The 23,918-nt window shown below is 37.2% G+C and overlaps 1 protein-coding gene across 1 annotated transcript in view; it reads right to left on the bottom strand.

Moving 5' to 3' along the window:
• Window positions 1–8,444: 8,444 nt before the first annotated feature.
• AHRR (aryl hydrocarbon receptor repressor) overlaps window positions 8,445–23,918 on the bottom strand; it is a 96,458-nt gene continuing 80,984 nt past the window's right edge. The window contains exons 5-11 of the mRNA XM_013957737.2: window positions 20,352–20,441; window positions 18,604–18,727; window positions 17,056–17,189; window positions 15,187–15,386; window positions 13,466–13,584; window positions 12,417–12,558; window positions 8,445–9,928 (exon numbers count right to left, since the gene is read on the bottom strand). Of these exons, the coding sequence (XP_013813191.1) occupies window positions 8,812–9,928; window positions 12,417–12,558; window positions 13,466–13,584; window positions 15,187–15,386; window positions 17,056–17,189; window positions 18,604–18,727; window positions 20,352–20,441 (1,926 nt within the window). The 3' untranslated portion in view covers window positions 8,445–8,811. The remainder of the gene's footprint in view (window positions 9,929–12,416; window positions 12,559–13,465; window positions 13,585–15,186; window positions 15,387–17,055; window positions 17,190–18,603; window positions 18,728–20,351; window positions 20,442–23,918) is intronic.

Genomic DNA, 23,918 nt, shown 5'->3' with positions numbered 1-23,918 from the left:
TTTCAAGATGAATTATATTATTTTTACTGATATCTTTCATATGCATTTCTGTAACAGTCAGAGGCCTTCATATGAAGTCAGACTAAAACTTCATAATTGTTCTAATCTCAAAACCTAAAGTGGACTCACTGAAAACACTGCACTGTGCATCTTGTGTAATGCTTCCATACCCTTCTTAAAAATATATATATATTAAAAGTGCAGTCACACAGCAAAAGAATAAGCACATGTAGAAAAAGAATGAGAGAAGCAAAAGAGAAAATGTCTTCCTGGATTTTTGAAAATAGACACCAGGTTTAAACACAAAAGAATTTGTCAGTACATACTTGCAGAACTAAACTGCTGGTGGTAACTCAGTTTCTTGGCAGTATAGTCTCCTCAACAGAGTGTGTTCCACTAGCAAAGTGACTTTCTTTCTTTTCTAAAAGCACAGCTGTAGTTATTCTAAGACTTTTTTTCAGTACCTCTGTCTTGTTAGAGGTGTGGGGGATTGCACTTTTGCATAACATTGCTCTTTTGGCGAAACTTTAAAGTAGAAATAAAGCTATAGAGTGAGAAAGCAGAAAAGAGGGAGGACAGAAAGTGCCATCCTATAAAATTACAAAGGTAGAAAAGGTGGAGGGAGAAAAAGGAAGAGCTTTTAGATAGACACAACCAACTTTAGAGTAGAAAATGTTCTTTGGTTATGTTAAGAAGCTGCTTAGGTGTGAGGAAGAACCCTTTCAGAAGAGGGAAGATTATTAACTATACAGAGGAAGAATCTTTTTATTTATGATGAGAGTAGAAAGGAGATTGAATACTCTTACTGAGAACTGAGATAACTTTTACCATTTTCAAGTACTTTCGTAGAAAGATTAAAAAAAAAATGTTGCCGGTTATCTTTTGAAAAATATCCTTAAGTCAGGTTTTAAATGAATGAAGGGAATACATGGATGATGAAAAAGAAGGAAAATGAAGTGCAGAGGGGAGAATAATAGGATAAAGAAGGGAGAAAGCAAGGTGTGACTTAGGAGGAAAAGTGGCAGAATTCCTATGACACCCTTCTGCGCAAGATGGGAAGCTAGAACAGAACTTTGCTGTAGTATTTTAATTAATTAAATACACAAATTGATGAGAATAGCTAAGTAGCTGATGTTCTTTAGGTTACATTACATTCTGTCAGGTTTTTATGTTTTCCTCATGCTTAGTCTTTGGAATAGCATAATTCTGCTAATATAAATATGAAACTGGAAGTTTTTATTGTTATGCAGCTGTCAGTGGAGGCCTGTTGCACCCAGGAAATCATGTTCAGGCTGCAGGGTTAGAATACCAGCTGAATGATTCAGCAAAAATGACCAGCAGTAGAATAGTTAATGCAGACACTGATTTTTTTTTTTTTTTTCAGCATTTCCAAGACTAACCCTAGGAATGGAACAGGAGCACTTCATGCATCCTAGAATGATGTTTTCTGTCTGACTGAGAAATACAACTTAGTGTCAAATTACCTGTTTTCAAGAAATTCTTTTCAGCCTGAAGAGCTATACTTTCAAATTTACAGGAAAAAATAAAGACATGATTTTAGATTACAGAATTCCTGACAACGGGTGGAGAAAAAATGTCAAAGAATGCATACACCTTGACAGCAGTAACTCTCAGGGTGATTTCCCCCCTCTCCCCCCCCCCCAAAAAAAAAAAAATTTGTCTTAACAATCTTCTTTTACTTCCCACCAAATCCTCCACCCCAAAAAAGCCAAAACAGACAAGTACACTGATCTCCATATGGTTTATAATAAAAAAAAGTAGTACTTTGTGTTTTTAATATAGTTTTCAGCAGATCACTGATGATTTTGTTCAGTACTATTAACTTAAATATACATTTCAAATTAAATTTAAATTTGTACCTAAATTCAAACTGAATTTAAAGAAACTGGAATCCATCCCTGTTTATTTCCTGACATAATTTGCAACTGCATAACATTTGTAATATGGTAACATTTTATTTTATCAATGTGCATTCTATGTAACCAGAAAAGTTGTTGGTCATATTTACTTACTTTAGATGTAAAGGTATCTGAGAAAAAATTTATAGGAGTAAAGCCAATATAAATCTAAAAAATTTAGAATATTAATTTTGAGAAAATATGGTCACTGAAACCAATGTGGAGAACATAGTTCATGGGGAAAAAAGTGACAAAAGAAGTGAAAGAAAGAATAAACAGAAGGAAAAGATGGGGTACCTTTTGCAGGGGGGAATAGTATCATAGGGAAATGTATTTATAAGGACAAGCATATACGTCATATGTATTCAAAGTACAAAAACATATTTATCAGTATGGTAGTGACCATGAACATAAGCCAGTTATAGCCCTCTTGCATGAGTCTCCTTCAGCTAAATAAAAATCTTGTGACTACAACCTGAGCTTGGCCACCTTGCAGAATCTCTTTTCTTTCAGGGTGTGCATGTTACAGAAGTCTGCATAAGTTGTGATGTGATTTCACATAGCACTTTGCAAAGATTAAAAGGGAGGAAGAAACTCCAGGGCTTCTAGTGAGTTTTCTACAATCTGGTTTAGGTTTTTTGTTTCAGTGTAGTCAGAAAAGTCTTTTCTTTTCATTTTGAATGTTCAAGACAGTGAACAGAAACAAAGGAGAAGAGAACAGGGGGAAAAAAAGTATAAGAAAAAATACCCCAAAGGTTCTGTCCCTCCATCATTCTGAGTTAGGGTTTTTTAGTTACATGACACTCTCATGAAGGAAAATGAGTAAGCTGTTCTTTTCTCCTCTTCCTAAGACAATGTGTGTATTCATAGACAAGGAAAATTAGGCCTTTTAACTATTTCAGTTGAAACATCATACATTGTTAAGACAAATTAATGGCTTTTGTGAAATAACTACAATGGGTGAGGTTGTCTTACTTAAGTTCCAATATGGCTTCAACACAAGGAGTTAAGAAAGGCTTCTAGACAGCAGAAGCAGATTTTATCCCATAGAATATTCCTTGCCTCAGGCTTGGTGCCCTCCACCTAAATATTTTAAGCGCTGGGAATATCAATTGCACTCACCCTGTCAATCTAAATATCATACCAAAGTTCAGCACCAAAGGTCTTATTGAATTTGCTGATGCATAAATGTCAGACCTCCCTATGCCATCCAGAGGAATCTGAGATCTAAGGATTTTAAGAATGCATCATTGTATTCTAATGAAGGGCAATTAAAATATAGATATATACTTTGCATTACCCTATTACAATCGGGTAGCAGGAAGTAAGTCTTTCATACAAAGAATTTAGGGACATTCCTTTGATCTCCCATTTCACTATTTAAATCTGCAAACTGAGGACCAACCAAAACCAGTCCACCCCTTGCAAACTGCTATCCACACTTCAGAATTTCAAAACAATGCTCTATTTTGCTGTCCAAAAAGTCTAAAGTACAAATATATTATTGATAGTGTTATCTACAATGGAGAACTGCCCCAGTTTCAGCCCCTGGCGTAACTGCATCCCAGCAAACCTTAGAGGAGGCAGGAAAATCCACTCTTTGTACTGCACAAGTTTACGCCTTGCTCAGATCAAGACAGGTTCTCAGGTAAAAATAATGGCTTACAATGGTGTACCTCATTTGGATTGGCACTTGTATGGTGCTCAGCAGCTGTCCACTGACAGCTAAAATTAGGCCAAATTCTCAGTGAAGACAAGGCCTTAAACAAGCTTTAGCACTGATAATACTCTCTGCTGTTTGTGGATTAAGTAACTCTTAGAGGGAGACACATTTTCAGGGATTTTAGAACTGTTCACCTTCCATACCGAAAAAAAAATCAAAATAAAACCCCAAATTAAGGAGTTAATAATGTCTCAACCTCTGGAGAGTTCATAGCTTAAGAAGTTTGAAAGCTATGGTCAGTCAGGTATTACAAAGTATCAGGCACACACTGGAAAAAGAAAGGCATTTCCTTTAGCCTGAATACTCCAGGTTCAAATTAGGCAAGCATTTGACTAGGCTTTCCTTCTGCAAGAAGTTTTTTTTTTTTCACTGTTGTTAAAATAAATACATTCGGAGGCTCCTAAAACAGACTTTAGGGCAGTGCTTGGGGGATGCAAATACCAGCTCATTAAGCGTAAAAGCTAAACACCACTGATTGAAAACATCTTAAACCCTACTTCTCAGTGTTTTGAAGGTTTTTTAAATAATACCAAAGCAACAACAACCATTAGGAAAAAGTAACAATTTAAAACAACTGCTCTGCCTTTCATGCTATTTACTGATCAGTTTTCATGGGTTCATTAATGTCTGCATACAAAAAGGCTTTAAAAGATTAAATCAGTGACAATTTAACAGAGTACAATACAATGTCAGATATCAGTCCAGACTCAATCCAGAGCACATTCTGTGCAAGGAAAAATATGAGAATGAAGGAATTATATCTGTATATTAAAAACAGATAACAAGAGATTCTTTTTTGCTTTCATTTTCTCTGTTCTTTCCAAGTGGTGCAATATACCAAGTGCTTACAAAAAACTGATCTTTGTTTACTAGCAGCAGTGGTTAGTGATTGTCCAAAAAGAGGATAAGCTGCCAATCTTTTCATAAATCCAGTTCTTAGATGACTGCTGCATGTGTGTGATAACAGATTAGAAGGAATTCCATTGATAAATGACTTTTTTTTTTCATGAGAGACCTGAGATAAAAACTTGGCAGCAAAATAAATGAAGCAAATTCAAATGTCATGCATAAGATAAGTTACCTTGTATTTTTCTTGGATTCAGACTTTATGGCAACATAAGGAAGCTAACTTGAGTACATTTACACAGGGAGTAGCCAGTGGATGACATCTCGTTTTAAGTTATACATTCATTCATCCTCCTAGAAGGAAATTACATCTCATATAGCAGATTAGATTCCCTTTTGTGCAGAAGCTTCAGCTGCCCTTACAGATTGAAATGTGTAAAACGTGACTGGTTTTGATGGGAGCATGAGAAAAATCGCTCCAACTGACATAAACCAAAAAAGTCTTAGAGTAGTTGGCATTATATCAGCAAAATAGCCTTTATTCTGTATAGGAAAGATCTTTAAAGAACTTCTGCTGTTAGTATAAGCTACTTCTGCACTGGAGAGAGAAGTCTTGCTGGTATAGTTCTCCCACTGCCAGGAAGTATTTTTATGCACAGATAAAAAATTCAGTTGCACAGTCCTCTACTAAGTTGAACCTGGTATGATCATTTATATCTGTGCAAAATGGCATCAGCATTTCCAGATGAAGACGGTAGTATTTTACTGTAAATTTACATTAACATGTAAATGACTACAGAAGGTGCAAGGTAGTGCTAAACCAGGCCCAGGCACTCTAATTCAGAGGGGTGTCACAGTGAGTCCAAGAGTAATTAAATGAACAGCTTTTTAGCAGTCACATTGGCATGTCCTCCACTTGACCTCAGCCATCTATCCCCATGCTACTCTGACTCCACACTATCCACCTCTGCTGGGCCAGCATGTGTGTGTAGCTGCACAGCAACTAGATTGGAGAATGTAACATGGTTCATGACACAACTCTGTAAGCTCCTGTGCTGTCACAGAAGAGGGTATGGCACAGAGAAGTAAGCACTGCTATTGCTGAATGTCAAACTATGGCCTAAAAGAGCTAGTTTGTGAGAGTCTAAAAAGAACTACTGCTCTTATTTTTGTAGATAATGGATCAACAACAGAGAGCTTTTGCAGCCCCACTGTTTTATGACAGTCTTAGCCTACAGTAGTATCCAATTTGCTTGCCCAGAACTATTTGTGTGCTGGAGCTTAAATTTATGTAACATGAACACTGATAGACCAACTTGCAGTGCAAATTTCTCCCCCACAGTCTCATCTCTGAAAGGGGTCTGATGTTACATTATAGCTACTGGTAGGAGTATTAGGACAAGAATATGAGGGCTGTCTCAAATAAAAGGCAGCATATAGCCAACAGGGAGTAGATTTACCTCAGACAGAAGCAAGACTCTCATGGGTTAGGTATGGTCAGATGAAATAGGGCACATCTCTCTTGTACTGGGGAGCCCAGAACTGGACGCAGTACTCCAGGGGTGGCTTCACCAGGGCTGAGTAGAGGGGGAGAATCACCTCCCTTGACCTGCTGGCAACACTCTTCCTGATGCACCCCAGGATACCATTGGCCTTCTTGGCCACAAGGGCACATTGCTGCCTCATGCTTAACTTGGTGTCCACCAGCACTCCCAGGTCCTTCTCCGCAGAGCTGCTTTCCAGCAGGTCCACCCCCAACCTGTACTGGTGCATGGGGTTATTCCTCCCTAGGTGCAGGACTCTGCACTTGCCTTTGTTGAACTTCAGGAGGTTCCTCTCCGCCCACCTCTCCAGCCTGTCCAGGTCCCTCTGAATGGCAGCACAGCCCTCTGGTGTATCAGCCACTCCTCCCAGGTTTGGATCATCAGCAAACTTGCTGAGGGTGCACTCTGTTCCTTCATCCAGGTCACTGATGAAGAAGTTGAACAGGGCTGGACCCAGTACTGACCCCTGGGGGACACCGCTAGCTACAGGCCTCCAACTAGACTCTGTGCCGCTGATCACAACTCTCTGAGCTCTGCCATTCAGCCAGTTCTCAATCCACCTCACTGTCCACTCATCTAACCCACACTTGCTGAGCTTGTCTATGAGGATGTTATGGGAGACAGTGTCAAAAGCCTTGCTGAAGTCGAGGTAGACAACATCCACTGCTCTCCCCTCATCTACCCAGCCAGCCCTTCCATCAGAGAAGGCTATCAGATTGGTTAGGCATGATTTCCCCTTGGTGAAGCCATGCTGACTACTCCTGATCACCTTCTTTTCCTCCACATGCTTGGAGATGGCCTCCACAATGAGCTGCCCCATCACCCTTCCAGGGATGGAGGTGAGGCTGACTGGTCTCTAGTTCCCTGGGTCTTCCTTCTTGCCCTTTTTGAAGACTGGGGTGACACTGGCTTTCTTCCAGTCTTCAGGCACCTCTCCTGTTCTCCAGGACCTTTCAAAGATGATGGAGAGTGGCCTAGCAATAACGTCCGCCAGCTCCCTCAGCACTCGTGGTGCATCCCATCGGGGCCCATGGATTTGTGGGTGTCAAGTTTGCTTAAATGATCTGTAACCCAATCCTCCCTCCACCAAGGGAAAGTCTTCCTTTCTCCAGGGAATTTCTGCAGGGAATTTCTGCAGGACAGTCATCAAAAGGTAATTGTGTAAGTTATCTATCTCAGCCATTTCAGTGTAAAGTGCAGTATTTCAGATTAAACTGTTGTTTGTAAGCACTTAACTGACATGCAGGGAAGGTATATTTTTCTGCCAACTCTAATGTACAGGCAGTAACCTCTATCAAAGAGTGACAGTCTTGGAGAAGAGCAGCCTCCTGGGTGCCACTCCCTCTGCCACCACATAACTGCTCCCCTGCCTGAAAACTATGCTTATCCCTTATATTTACAGCATTAAGAAGAAGTTTATGCCACTCTGCTGGCACATAAAGCCATGCCCTAAGTGGGTAGTAGATACAAAAATGAATATATTATAATTATTTATAACATTTTGAAAATGAAAACATTCACCAAACGCCTTCTTTTAAAAAGCACATATACATCCAAGCTTTTTTAAAATTTGTTTTTTATATATGTGAAGGTGATGTGAAGCTGAAACAGTGCAATTTTAAAACAAAAGTTAGTGCAGGAGTTAAACAACAAAAACATAGCAAAAGTCTGGGGGGAGGGGACTCTTAGCAGAAATATATTGCTATCTAGGTACAAAGGAAAACATATGGATCTGGTTTCAAAAGCACCAACATGGTTACATCCAGTTGGCTCTCAGTGAGGTTAACATTTTCTTTGGGAACTGAAAGTGGGAAGCTTTTAAAAATATCTAATTTTAGTGTGGGACTTTTGATGTCGGGTGACAGTGATTAACTAACAGGCTGCTATCCCTCAAAGAGATACCATCAAAATAAAAAGTGCACTTCCTTTGTTACTGTTACAAGTAAAAGCGAGAAAAATAATTGGGGAAATATTTTCTTCTCATGTACATTTAACAGCACTTTGTAACTCATTTATAAAAGTGGATAACACCCCATTATTCGGTCTTTCAAACAACAACATGAAAGGCCAATAGCTTTAAAATGGAAAAACCTGTGTGCTAAAACCTTACTATTGTCAGGGAAACTAGGGAAAAACTTCAGTACCTGAAATAACTTCCAATTCATTTTATGAAAATTACTTGATTTTAAATTAATGCTAACCTTTTAAATTAAGAAGTTGTGTTTGGGAAACCCTTGCCTGTTGTGACTAATGTTGAGATAAAGGAATAGCTGATGCTTCTTATTGGAGTAGTTACAAATAGAAATGCAAAGACTCCTGAGGAAACTCCTGGCCATGTAGAAGACCATAAACATTTTGTCTTTGCACAGAGGCATCACATCAGCTTGGGGGGGTGGGGGGGAGGGAGAGAGAGAGAGAACAAAGGCAAGAAATGGAAATAGCTAGACCTTGTAAAGAAATTCAGATTTACTGTAGACAAGAGAAGGAGGATGATAAAGGCAAATTAGCAGGTGCACCTGTGCAATGATTAATGATTATTTTTCTTTATTTGAGGTTCTATCTCTCAGTCTTTTCAAAGATCACTAAGAGTATGGCAGTGCATAAGGGTGTTGAGTAGGGGTGTGTGTATGTGTCTGTATTTTTTACATACACACACAAGCACATACATAAGTAAAACCTTTCCGCTGGCTTTTAAATTTTAGTAACTCATTTAACCCAACTGGAAGAGAATCTACAACTTCTTGTTTTAATGTTATAAATATTTCAAATGTTATAAAATCTACTGTAAAAATGTACATTCAGTTGTTTTATGAGGCACAGGACCTGCTAATGTATTTTCAGAGAAGCTCGTATGTACTACATTCTGTCCATTATTGGACAATGGTGGAGAATCCAGGGGCTCACACTTGATTGCTTGAACCAAGCAGGGATTTTTGATTTTGCATTGCATTTTAAAAATCTCATTATTCTGCTCTTTCTCTTCCACTGAATTTGGGCTATAGAACTGATGGTAGCTTTCAATATGTGATAAGTCGGGCAAGCTTTCCAAACACGCAGAGTTCGGAGGGCAAAATGGAGCCATCTCCTTGCTCCATAAGCCCTTGCAAGATCTGTTCAGATTTAGGTTGTTGGGATGATTTGTTACAATGCATTGCCAATTATGTGGTGTATAAACACAGTGCCTTGGTTTCTGACAAGGTGAAACTTGTTCACAGAGGTCTGGTTCTGTTTTAAGGTGCACTATATTGGGATAACTAAACAGCTGCTTTCTCACTGTGCCATTCTCATCCAACCAGGCTCTATTTTGTGATGTCAAGTAGTTATCAGCAATGTTTTCAGAATCAGAATCATACTCTGTTTTGATAGGCATATCCAATGGAAAGACTGCATCACAGGGAGACTCTGAGGATATTAATGATCTCTGTAATTTCAGATGATCTGTAGGACAGTTCTCCATAGATTGTTGTTGTAAGTCTGAGTAAGACTGGCAGCTTTCTGCACTCCCCCAGTAGGAAGGGCAAGTTGATGTGAAACTTAAGAAACTTTGGTCCCTGTTATAGAATGATCCAACTCTTCTGTTTGAACATGTATTCATTCGTTGATTTATAGAACAAGAGTTTGAGTTTCTTAGATTCCAGCTGCTGTTTGTGGTGCAGTTGTTTTGAACACCTAAAACTGATGTATTAGAACTGAGAGGTTCCTCTAACATAAAACACTCATCATCTGTATTAGGTTCAAACTTCACTTTTACATTAACTTGTTCCTTTTTTACTGCTGTCCAGTTAAGATGCTTCAATTGGCCCAGAGTTTCAATGGCACTGTTATAAGAAAGTCCTTCCAGGTTTCCTTTCAAAGTGGCAAAACTGCTCGGTATCTTCAGTTGCTTATCTTCTTCCCTTTCAATAACAGCAGAGAAAACCAGTCAATCAGAGGTTTCTAAATCAATGTTTTCTGTGATACAAATGGAGTGGTCTGACATACATTACAAGTGATACTTTGTCATTAACTTAATAGGAGACTCTCACACTGTGGTCCATATAACCTTTATATTTATTCAAGAGAGAAAAAGGAGTGGGCATGCATTTGGGCATGAATGTGTGCACAACTATCTTTTCGTGGCACTGTTTCATTTAAATTAAAACATGCATCTTTTTCATTTTGGGCACACATTTCACAAAGACCTTATATATTACAGTGTTTTATGTGCAGTATGGTAACTACTTTACACTTTCATTCTCCTATTAAAAATATATCTAACAAGGAATCATTAGGAAACATAAGAACTTTCTGATTAAAGTGATTTGAGTGAGAACTATGGGGGTCCTATATTTTGAGAGCACAGAGTTAGTTGAGAGGGAAGAAAATGCCCAATTAAGTGTCTAGAATAGTCATAGATGTTCATATTTGGGGTGGGTTTGTTTTAGTCTAAATTAATTCATGTTGTCTTTCATTTCTAAGATGGTCAGCGAATTCATCTTCCCTTATTTATAGCCAAAGTAGTCAAAATTAATTAAGAGTTTTGACAAAGAGAATTGCTTCAGTATTTCTGTGCTACCTACAGTAGTTTTTGGAACTTAAATTAATCAGGCAGGATCAATGTTACAAAGCCTCACTCTCTGTGAGAGCAAGAAGTGGTATCAGAATAGGAAACTTGGCATGAAAAATGGAAGAATTTAATGAGGGTTTCAGGAGGCTTTTTCCTTAGTTCACCATCAGAAACTGCTTTCCTTGGGATGGACTCAATGTGCAAGAATTTCCAATAGAGGGAGTCAATTCTGTTATAAAACGAGAATGTCCCATTGTAATAAATGTACACTAAGCAAGGAGAGTATTTCCTTTCTTTTTCTCCATGAGATATTAAATATTTTCAACCCTCTGCTAAATATTATTGAAGTGTGATAGTCTTGAATCTATCAAATGATACGAGTTCACTGAAGAACTAGCTTCTCAGGAAACGTTCTAACTGGAAAACAATGGATTGGACAAAATGAAAAAGCAACAAAAGCTTAGATCCCAAATAAAGAATTTTGCAGTGAAATAGTATCTAGTGAAAATTCTCAAAAGAATGTATGTTTCCAAGAAATTTTAACAAAGAAGTATTACTGAGGATAAAAACAACAGGGGGGCAAAATGCAAAGCACTGAGCATCTACTGCAGACTGTCGGGAGGACAGAACTGAATAAAATCTCCATGGACAACTCTTGTGGCACTTCAGTCTACAGGACTATCAAACACAAGGGAAGAATTTTAACTACTCAGAGGGTAAAAATGTAACTAAATAAGCATCAAAGAGGGTGTTTAATTACACAGAAAACAATTTAGAAATAGACTTGAATACAAGAAACAGCCACTTTTGATCTGCTTCTTAACAGAGGTTCATTCCCTCACATGGAAAGATAATGTTTCTACCCTGACAGTAAAGGTGAAGGGTTCCACCACCTTCAGGTAGGAGGTCCTCTACTATTCACATCAATCCTGGGAGATATGTTGTCTGCAAAAGATACCTACTTAGAAGTTCAAAGACTTTTTTTTTATAATTTATTTCTTGTACCTGTGAGGCATCCAAAAGAAAAAGAATACAGATAGCAGTCACATTCTTTCCACAGGGCCAGATGGTGGCTATGTATATCTCCTGGCCCTTGCTCATTCAATCCATTCTCCTATCTCTTCCCTCACACCAGTTTGAAAAGATACCTCCACAAGGCCCACAGGAAATGGAAGAGACAATCCCATGGTGGGGAGGAAGAAGACCCTATCTGGGAGGAAAGGGGAAAACCAGATGGAGAGGTCCTCTTTGAATCCAAATCTGTGGGTATAGCTTCCACTCCAAGGCTAGAGCCTACAATCACCTACAGTATAAGCATCCCTGTTTAGATTATGTTGAAAGGTATTTTATAACATCTGCAACTAAAAACATGAGTTCAACTGTCATCCATAAAAATAGAAAAGAGCTTAACATTATCAAATGTTAAAAAACAGAAATACCAGGACACTAAATCAGCAAATAGCTTCAGCTGCAAAGTAAAACAAAACCCCAAAATAAGTTTTTGTGCAAGAAATCAAAACATTCTAGTAATCAAGCCTTTTGGTTTTGAAATACTCTGTTTTAAAATTTATGTGTTTAACTTTAGGGAAAAAAAAGAAAGTAGAAAGAAAACATTATTTAGGATTATAACACCCATTTCATATGATCCAAGACAAAAATGTATACAGAAGATGTCAAAAATTTTCTATTAATTTTTCCATTTATTAAGTAAACCAAGCTCTTCTCACACAGCTCTTGTCTTAGGCCACTACAATCCTTTTAGAGACCCCAAACATAAAGAATACATTTGATTTTTCATGAAATATGGAATTGTTTTCAGTATGGGAAAATGTACTTACTTCAACATTTGCTGTTGGGCAAGGACATACTCTGAATAACCACTTCGATACAGAAGCTGAGTGTTAGCTTGAACCCAGACCCAGTGATCTTCATTTGTTTGTACTTTGGCTAGAGAAATGCCATTTTCTCCATTATTCCTTGCTATACAATTTAAAAGAAAATACATTTTAATACACGCAGTATTTAATATCTTTGGTGAATGCTCACTAGTTTTTTTTGCTGCCCTGGAATCATCAGCACAAGAAAGTACAAGCCAAAATATGTCATAGAACTAGGCAAACTACACACACACACACAAAAATTTGAAAAATCTAATGGGGCAGTTAGAAACCCTCAAACTGTAACTAGAGATTTTTCATTATTATTAGTTCATTATCATTTTTCCCTCTCAGTAATAGACCAGTGAGAAAATATTAATCAAAAATGGGGCTGTGACAGAAGAATGGTTTTAAAGTTAAACATTTCTATCTGGTGCAACAAAAACCTCTATGAAGAAGTTGTCCATTGGAGAAGACTTACCATCAAAATTCTATCTGTTGCAAAATCTGAATTACAGCATAGACTCTCATAATATTGCCAGACCCAAACACTGAAAAAGCATGAGTCAAAGTCACAAGCAAATCAAGAATTTTAAAGACAATAAATTTTAATCTTTTTTCTGTTTCCTGATCTTTGGGGGAAAGTGGCATTTGTCTCACATTTTCCAATTTTTCTCAAAGAGGGATGGATAAGATCTTTTATTATTGATTAAGATTTAAGCATAATCTTGTGAAATGAAGTGCTGTCATTTTAAGAAAGCATATTTTGAGTATTTTTATTTATTATGATTATTAATATAACTGTAAAAATGGTATTTATGAAATAGACTGATTCAATACTATCTTTTGAAGTGGACGGGTTTTTTTTTTTTACAGAAGGCGTGTTAGAGATTAAAAAAAGAAAAAGAAAGCATTGGGACCAAAAACTTGAAAATGTAACAGGTGAAAAGAAAAGGCAAAGTTCTGTCTTCATAAACTGTATATAATCCAGAAGTACTCAGAGAACACACCTTTGATTTGGTTTTCAGCACTCTGTAACACATTAGGGAAAGCTGCACCTTCATGATGACTGTTTCTTCCATATAATTCTGCTGCTTCACACAGACCTGAATTAGCTTTTGAACTGCAGCTGCAGAGGACAAATTGTGGAAAATTCCTTGTCGGTGAATGATAATATAGTAAATTCACACACTGTGAAAGATGTGATCTTCAAGCTGTCAACCATTAACAAAGAGCAATGGTTTAAATATGTAATAACCAACATGAAATATTTGTCTGTTTCCTGGATTATATGGATGCTCAAACTAGTGTATGACTGGAATTCTGCATTTAATTATGAGGAACAGTTATGTTTAGGAACATTCTGCTCACCGCTTACCTATTTCCGGAATAGTAACCTTCATCTTGAATTGAGATAAACACTATGTATAGTTGGCTCTGCCTATCCTAGGTATTTACATCACACTCACCAGCAATGCATTCAAGAGTTAGCATGACTTCAACTTGCAATAATCATCATGTGATTTTAATGAATTTCTTCCAATCTTTAGTTCAAAATGCGTATTAGGGCTGGTAAAAGGTGCAAAGCCTGTGACACTGCTTTCCAAAATTCTCTTTTTATAAAGACCAACAGAAATGTATATATGAATTTCCCCACCATCCCTGGCCAGCACGCTTCAGGCCTGAACCAAAGGAAACACCAAAGTTAAATGCATACTTCATTCTTCTCAGCTATTAAATTCTAGGCCACGGTCCAGTCAGTTAATAAAACTTAAAGTAAAGCACTTCTCTTCTAGGAGCTGAATTCTGATCATTAACTAATTTCACCTGGGCTACTGAAAAGCTAGCAGGTGGAAATGACTTTTGATCACCACTATTCAAACCCTGATCCAAAAGCCTGCATATTCTATTATATCAGACTTCCAACAATTTAGTTCTTGACAAAAAAAAAATGTATGTGCTAGAATCTCATTAGATGTGTGGGTAGTAAATCCACACATACACAAGCATATTCTGGTTAAAAGTCAGATTATGATGCTGTCAGTCACACTGATGAGCATTTTACTTCACAGCAACAGACTTTATTGCTGTAAGGTTATATTTAACCAAACAGAAGAAAACACAATCCTAGCCCTAAACAACAACTCTAAATTTCAGTCAGAAAAGGGTAAAATAAGTGTTAGGAAGGAAATGAGGGAAATGAGTCTGAATACAATCTGTCCTGATCTTCTTTGATTGATACCCTGTGATCAACCTCAGGCCATTTAGTGCGATAGTAGGCTTATGTGTTCATAAGTCTCCTGTTGTAGGATAAATTCAAAAAATCAGATATACATCTCATTTGGCTGTTTGCGAATACCACCCCTGCATGCATGAGCACACACACACGAGCACGTGTGCACACACACGTTCAGTTTTCTAATTTTTTCCTTTCTTTTGTTTACTACCAAAATGCCCAAGTCCTAGTAATTGTGCTATTGGAAGTTACTGAAGTTTGAGAACTCTCAATAAAAAAAATTTTTTCTTTTCAACTTCTATAACTAGTAGAATGAATTATTGCTTTAATAACTTCTGAAGGCTGGGAAGAAGAATCCAGATAAGCTACTCACTTTCCTGAGAAAGTGTTTTTAAATAGAGAGTTATTTATCACAATCTGTGCTTTTTACGTGCTTAATACACATAAAGCCCATAGTATAGTTTGCTAAATACTAAAAGATTAATTTGAAAGTACTTTGTATTCACTCCTGCTGTATCATCAGCTTTGTGTTTTGCTTTCACAAGCAGGCTTTTCATCTTCATCTCTGTCATAGAAGGGAGAAGAAGTGGTACCACTATGCAGAATAATGACAACTGAGGCGGTAATACTGTTCCTGATGAGGACTTCTTCCTTTGTCCAAAAAGAAACTTTAGTTTGCCTTGAAACTGCATTGTCTGTTATATAAAAAACACAATAAAACTATCATAAACATTAACGTATAAAACATTTAAATGTTTAACATTTTAATATTTAATATGATCTATAGACTGTGATGTTTAAATAACACTGAAGCTAGTTTTGAAACAAAGAAAAGCTTGGAATTTCATTATCTTCATACAGTTTAAACCACACAATTTCAGAGGCATGGTGAGTGGAGGCACTATCAATGGTAAAATGAGAGATTTGAGGCTGGTTTTTTTCCTTGTATGTACTTAAAGTAGAAGTTCTGCATTATGTTCTATTTGCCAAGACTAGAAGCTTATGATGGTGCAAACAGCTATTTCCTGTACACCTCGGTCTGAGGTTGCAACTACTTTCCATGCTCTGTTCTCTCCAGTAAGATGATTCCTCTTTCCTTGCGCTTTGTCTGGGAAATATATGGACTGGCACAACCAACCCAAGGGCTGTGCTGGAAGACACCAAGGGAAAAGGCACATCTCAAGATAATCAGATACAAAGTACATAGCTTGGAAGGAACCATCTATCCCTGTCTCAAATCTCCATATAAGCAGAAGGCAGAGATCAGCAGAGGATGGCTCTTCAATGGTCTCTTCCCTCTCTGATCAGAGTTCTCCTTCAGAGCAGGTTCCTACAGAGAGCTCTGTATTACTGTTGATATTAGAGAAGCTAATAAGCTAGCCTGTAGGGTAGATCTGACCTATTTCATCATCCTTTCACCAGGATGGTTTATGCTGAAGTTCTGTTTCCCTTGGCTTGCCTGGTTAAGGATGGAAGGTTGCTAGCTGCTTTGCCAGGAGCTTCACAGAGATGCTCCCAGATAGGAAAAGAGTAGAGGGCAGAGCATTTAGGACAAATCTAAACTTGCAGACCTTTGCTATGCCTGCACTGGCAAGTTAACAGCAAACTGCTTCCCCTCAGTGAAAAAATTACCTACCACAAAATGACCAGAGAAAACTAAGACCATATCAGTTAGGCATTTTCCAGAGTTACAAGACTGAAGTCAGGATGCAGAAGTGACTAATTTGTACATATACTCAGATCCATAATCTTCCAGCAAATGAGCATGTAAGAGAGAAGTTGCATTTTCCTCTCTCTTGCTATTTTTGTCTCTCATTTTCTTTGCACATGTCTTATTTTGTCATAAGAAGAAACAGGACTGGACTTTATTACAAGCAAATCGGGAAGTGATTTCTAGAAATAAGCCACTCCTCTTCTAGCAAGAATAATTGAGCAGTATATAAGAGACATTCCAATTCTGTTTTTTATTATTAAAGGGCCATTTACAAAAGTGGAAAATCAATAATTATTATTATTGTTTTTTAAAGTGAATACTTCACTTGTGCTTAAACGTTAATGGTGAAAATCAGCTGGTCTCCCTTGTACTAGGCCTAGTACAAATGGAGGACAGATGCTATCCCAAAGAGCTTAAAACATGAAAGTTTCTTGATTCTTTCAATTTTAAATATTACAGCCTTTTTTTCTTTCATCATTCTTTATATGTAATCAATAAATATCTTTAAGGTGTTTCTTGTTGTTCAGCAAATAAAAAGTGTGTCTTCGTGGCTGTCCACAACATATATATTTATGTTCAAATATCTTTCATATGAAGTAATTTAAATCTGTATGTCATGATTACAGTTCTCTATGTGAAATTATACTTACAAGGAAGCCAGAAGTACTATCCAACAAGCACCGAACTCGACAGATGAAACAACGAGTTAAGAAGGAAGAATAATCTGTTGTCATGCTGTCATTCTCTTGTGCTTTAAACAATTTACTGAGAATGTATTCTTCTCCTATAAACAACAGTGGAGGCAATATATGTCAGATCACAGTAAAAAAGAATGAAAATTTAATGTACCTACTTGAACAAATTGTTATGGGAATTGCTAAAAATTATTTTGTGGAAGGGTGAATATTAAATTAAATCATGTAAACAAACCTGCACGTGCTCTACCAAAAGAAAAAAAGAAGGCTCTATAACGAGATTCTGGTGAGTTTCTTCAGGAACTTTGACTTTTTTATTTCCTGAGTTTTTGTGATTTTTAATGATGCAAAACAGGATAACAGATGTTACTGCTTCTGAGATCAGAGATAATACATTGAAAAAGGAACAAAATAAGGAAAAATGCTAATGCAAGAAAAAAACAAATTAACAGTGGCTCATTAGTTAATGTTCAGCTGTTGCCTCTTTGATTTTTGATGAAGCATTTGCCAGTTGTGGACTACAGGTGCATAGCTTTTTAAATACTTATTTCCCAAAAGACACACACAAGTATTTGTACAGAAGAAGTATTTGTACAGAAATATGAACTCAGAAAATGAAATTTCCTCCTGTATATAACTTAGGACAAAAATTCCAAATGTTTATAACTTTTTATAATTTAAAATCTTCATGCACATTGTTTCATTTGTTTTCTGTACACTTCCTGCAAAATTTTGCAAAGTTCTTCAGGTTTCCATAAGGACTAATGCAAAACACTCAAACTGCAAGAGATTCTACCAAAGTTACACACCTGTGTTCCTCATGAGTTCATAAAGGCTACTGAAGGACTTCTTGCAAGTTTTTCCCCATCTGGAAAACTAATTGCTTCCTCACCTTCTGGTGAAATGCATACATTTTGCTGTGATCAATAATTCTTTATAAAGTTAATATTTTCAACCCATTGTATTTTCTGTAGTCATGATTCCAGCTTTACGCCTCTTGTTCAAAGGAGAAACTTTCTACACTTGTCCACTTGCCATCCTAGGATAATGCAGCCTCAAGGGAAAGAATATTGCTGAACCTACTTTTTCTTCTGAAGTCTCCTAGCCACATAACTGTGCATGGCAAAACAAATGGCAGAAAGTGATATCAGTCCTGTTGTATTCAACAGAATCTTGTTGCATGGGGTTTTTTCATGATTAAAAGATACTAATCCTGATCAGTGTGAACAAAAGGTTGGTAGGATGAACACTGATGATGTTCATTCTGCGTGGATGATAAGAATATCCATAGGTACACTGAAGAAAAATAAAATAAATATCAACCTTCAAGCATCACACCACACACTACTTTATAAGTGTCAAGGATCAGGAAGAAACTTCATCTATGGGACAACAATTTTATAAATGGCCACTATGCAGCTTTCCACTGAAGAATCTGACTTGATGTGGAACAGAAATAGGAGTAGATGGAGTGCAAGTCTGACTCTGTATAGTGATGCCTACCTGTTTCTGTCTGCTGTCCAGATAACATCTGGGGAGGGTTCATGGCCCAGTGTAGTTGTCTACAGAAATCCTGGCGATCATCCACATGAATGTAATCATATATGTTTTGGTGCATTACATCAGTCTGAAACAATTGCAACAAGGAATGTTTAATCTGTAAGCTTAGTGGAGCAGAGACTTATCTTTTGGTTGATACTTTCCTTAAAATAATGGCTGGTGTAAGATACCTTCAGAGCAAAGATTGCTTGAGGAAAGTTACTTCAGTGGCCCCTGTTTTTCATGTCTGCTTTTTGTCTTAACATCCCAAGATGATTATTTTTATCCTTAACTCTTTTAATGTTTGTGCATATGCAAATACAAGTAATAAAAAAGTCCAACCAGCAGCTGGCTACTAATGGCGTGCCTCAGGGATTGATATGATACTGGGACCAATATTATTTAATGTCTTAACAGGTGATGGGATAGAGTGCACTCTCAGGAAGTTTTCAAAGGGTACCAACTGGGGAGAGCAGTTGATATGCTGGAGAGCAGGACTGCTATGCAGAGGGACCTTGATAGACTGTAAAAATGGGCTGACAAGAACCTCATGAAGTTCAACAAAGGCAAAGTCCTACATCTGAGATGGAATAAATCCATGCATGGTAGAGGCTGGGAACCAACCAGATAGAAAGCCATTTTGCAGAAAAAGGCCTGGGAAACTGCGGGGGGTGGGGGGGGGAGATGTTGAATAGGAGTGAGTGCATCCTTACAGCAAAGAAGGCCAAACTTCTGTTGGGCTGTATTAGAAAAAGTATAGTCAGAAGGTTGAGGGAAATGGTTCTTTCCCTCTATTTTGCACTTATGAGACTGCATCTGGAGTACTGTATCTAGTTTTGGGCTCCCCAGGAAAAGAAAGGTATTAACATATTGAAGTGAGTCAGGAGAGGTCTACCAACAAGGTTAGAGGGCTGGGGCATATGATCTATCCTGAGGAGAGAGAAGAATTGGGTTTGTTCAGCCATAAGAAGAGAAGGCTCTGGTGAGAACTTAGTGCTGTCTTCATCTACCTAATGAGAGGATGTAGAGAAAACAAAGCCAGACTCTTCTCAGAGGTGCACAGTGGAAGGACAAGAGGCAACAGACAGAAGCTGGGAAATTCTGACGATATAAGGGAGAGCATTTTTACAGTTAGGATGGTTAAACACTGGAACAGGTTGTTCTGCAAACATTGCGGAATCTCCATCCTTGGAGATATTCAAAACTTGACTAGACGAGGCCCAGAGCAACCTGCTTGAACTGGATCAGCTTTAAGCAGGAGGTTGGTCTATATGACCTCCAGAGGTCTCTTCCAACTATATCATTCTGTAATTCTATGACTTTACAATATATATACTATGTACAGGCAACCAGTCTACAATAGCAGTGTTTTATACTAGAATTGAAAAGAAACATTTAGCTAAATCTTATATTTATGATAGATCATGTTTCTATTAACAAAAGGTTTACAAAAGCAAATTGTCTCCTGCAACATTACAAGGAATTCATCTTCACCTATCAGCTCAAAAAAAAAAAAATTACAGTCTGACATAGCATAGTAAAATAACTTAATTTCAGTTATAGTTTATGTCTAGGCAGCAGTAGAAGGACATGGCAAAACAACACAACACAGTACTGGATTTTAGAGAGCCAGTTAACAGGAATGACTACAAGAAAGTCTTTACAAAGACAGTGTGATATTAAGCATTCTAAATATTTGTTAATATATTTACCTGATGAAAGCCTAGATAGTCCACAATAGTTGATGATGCATAAAATATCATTCCATCTGCACTCACCACCAGTGCAAAACCATTCAGTGACTAAAGAAGGGAAATAAAATAATTAAAAAGGTCATCAGAATTTAAAGAGTTAAATGGGTATACAATTTAATAATTTCACAAATATTCTAGTCAGGTCTCTTTTAAAAAGATTTCAAATATGAACATAGTACAATCATGGCCAGACCAGACTATGCCAAAGGTCCACCCAATCCCAGTATCCTGTCTCCAATAGTGAATCCCCAGGAAAGAGTGCAAGAAAAAAGACAAAAATGTGGTGTTATTTTTCTAGAACATTCTTCCAGCCACCCACTATGCTAGTGCTTCCTTTGTCTTTATATTTTAATAACATTTGGTAGATTTTTCTTCCATGACTTTGTCCAATTGCATTTCAAAACCATATGAACTTTAATACCCCCAAGCTCTTGCACCAATGAATTCCACAGCTTGGTGTAAAGTAGAAGAATGTGAAAGCAAAGAAAAGAACTTTGTTCTTTCTGAGCCTGCTGCTTCCTATGTTCATTTGATGCCTTTTAGTTATTTTACAGGAATACAGTGAACAATTGATCCCCTTTTACATTTTCTATATGGAATAGATATGAAACAATCACACTGCACAAAGGATGGGCTTCACATTTTTCTGGAGGCATATATGAATTTTATGTAAATTTAGTAAAATAAGGTGCTTCGATCATAAGTTTAACAGTCAGGCATGTGCTCTACATTGACTCAGATTTTCAAATTTTTCTCAAGTGTGACACCAGTCTTCAAGACTCTATCTGAATGGTTAATCAGTTCTATAGAATCAGAGTTTGGGCCTATGAGATGTTAAGTTTATAGAATATTATCTTTTAATTGCAAAAGAAAAGAACAAATACATATAGTATATATATAGCCTTATTTTTGGTAATTCAGAATTAAATTGCTGGGATTTAAACAGTATAAATGCTTTGAATCTCCTATGTGTTTTGCCCGAACTATGTCTCCTCTCTTAAGAAGTCTGATTCTGTGACAAACAAGGCTCTAATACAATGTTTTGTATTAAAATTGTAACTTACTGTATAACAACATACTTACTGAATATATTCCTATTCATAATATGAATATATGGGGCTATGGGGATATTGGGTTTTTTACAAACATTGTTGTAGTTTCTGTACCTTCGCAGAAAGACTTTTTTTCTTCCCTAGAATGAAATAGTGGATGACAATCTGGAACACGCTCTTTTTCCTTTTTAACTTGAATAGTGGTTAGGGTGATTACAATGTAATCAAAGTATTGTTATCCTCTTTAACATTTGAAACAGGCATTAATTCACATAAGTTTAATAACAAGCGTCACCTACTTTTTTGCTGCTTTAGTTTAAAACATTAAATTCCATAATAATTGCTTTGAATCTATATGTATTGATACATATACATAATACAATAACCTCCAGCAAGAAAATTAAGTAGGTGTGTTGTATTTTCCCTGTAGTAATGGCTTTGAAATTGCACTTGTATTTTAAAGTAGGGCTGTTTTTTAAGCTGTCATAAAATACATACATAGCATAATTATATAAATGCAATAAACATAAACATTAGGCAATGACTATTTCACTGATATAGACCTGTACTTAGTCAAGAAAACAGCTCAATTCAGTATCACAAACTCAGTGAGGCAAGGAAAGCAACAAGAAAAATCTAAAATTAAAAGTATAGATTAAATTAAATATATTACACAAATATTAACATCCTTCATGCTGCATGCAGACTGACTGATTTTGCCTATCTCCCCTTAAAAAAGATTCACTAACATATCTTCACTACAGCAGGCTTGCATTCCAAAGGTAGATTAGACGATCCTTACATGTGATAGTTTTGAGATCTTTTGAGATTACAGTTAAACAGTTGTTGATGAAATACTGCTATATTATTTTTATTATCCTTGCCTTACCTTTCGCTCAATTTATGGTTCTAGTGACATGTATATTAATCCTGAAGCGCAATGAGGGCAGATTTTCAATTGCTCAGTAACCAGATACACTGACATATTTTTGTGAGTTTGGTTCTCTTTTGGGTTCCTAAATAAGGACCAGATTTTCAAGACTGCTTAAAGCCTGTTCCCACTGTGACAATGGCAGGCAGAATTTCAAGAGTTCAGTGTACAACAGCCAACCTCCTCAGAAGACTTGGCCCCAGTTATAAATGTAGAGCACCTTTGGAAACCTGACCCAGTGGGACCGTATATGGCTAGGTGTGCTGTGCCTCAATGAACCTGTGAAATGGTGACTGGAGAAATCTAGTAATAAGACTGCAATGGCTTACCTACCCTCAGAAGAGCAGTTACAGCATCTGATTTAATCAAATCAATGCTAATCAGGAGTCAGCTGTAAGAACAGTTAAGGGCAAACAGCATTTGGCTTCAGGTCAGCCCAATAGATACAGATCTTTTTCAGAATAAATGTTTGACTAGGTGGAATAGAGTTCATCACTAGTTATCCCTGTCTACTATTCAAGCATAAATGGTTGTTGGACTGGTGCTATCTTCTGTTGGAATTAATGCCCAAGTTCATCCCAGCACCTCACCAAACATAAGAGATTGTGTCAAGATTTCTACATCTTCACATCTGTGCCTTTTCGGTGTGCTGAGAGGAGCCTCTGTGGATGGCATCTGTCATATACATTTACAGTAACTATCAGTGACATGATGCTAGGAATTTTATTACATTTTGCACATCTGGCAAGACTTTTAATTTGGACAGACTAAAAATTTCCACAAAAATAGCCATATAACATTTAAGGGGGCTCCTTCACACAGGTGTCTACTGCTGTTAATGTGCACGTTCCAGAAGACCTTCAGTTTATCCTACACAACTGAGGCAGCTAGAAATTAAGAATATTTTTAAAAAGTTCAGAATGTGTGAATAATTAATGTACCATATCTGGTACATATCTGGGAGGACTTAAAAAATTACTGCTAGATCTGAATATGATCACAGAATCTCAGATAGTATCATATTGATTATCATTAAAATGCACAAATGCACTTTCCACTGTCTTGCAGGCAAGCTGGTTTTTTTAAACACCTTTAGGAAATAGACAGGTGGAGCACCTGTCTTTGCCAAGTAAGTTTTTTATAAATCAAGAAATAAATACGCATATTCTAAAATGAATCTTCTGCATCTAACATAATGGGTACATTGTCTAGGCACATGTCTAGGCCCCTAGGAGATCCATCTCTACCTTCAAAATGTAAAACTTGCTCCCCCACAATGGAATGTGGGCACAGTCACATAGCTGGAGTGGGCTGGACCCGGTGCAGAGGTTTGTAAGAACGGGAAGGGGAAATGGGACCATGTGTATTTCTAAGCATTCAGAACAGTGAACTGGCAACAGTGGATACATCTGTGAGGTTGCAGGAGATATTAAAGAAGGGTGAGAGAGTCTGCAGCAAGAGGAGAGAAGTGGAGAAAAAGTTCCAGGAGCTATGTGTTTATGTTAAGCCAGAACTGAGTATGGATTCAAGGAAGCTATGTAG

Source organism: Apteryx mantelli, chromosome 2 (genome assembly GCF_036417845.1).
Source record: "Apteryx mantelli isolate bAptMan1 chromosome 2, bAptMan1.hap1, whole genome shotgun sequence".
In the NCBI taxonomy this organism is placed as follows: domain Eukaryota; kingdom Metazoa; phylum Chordata; class Aves; order Apterygiformes; family Apterygidae; genus Apteryx; species Apteryx mantelli.
This window is presented reverse-complemented; position numbering and strand designations above follow the sequence as displayed.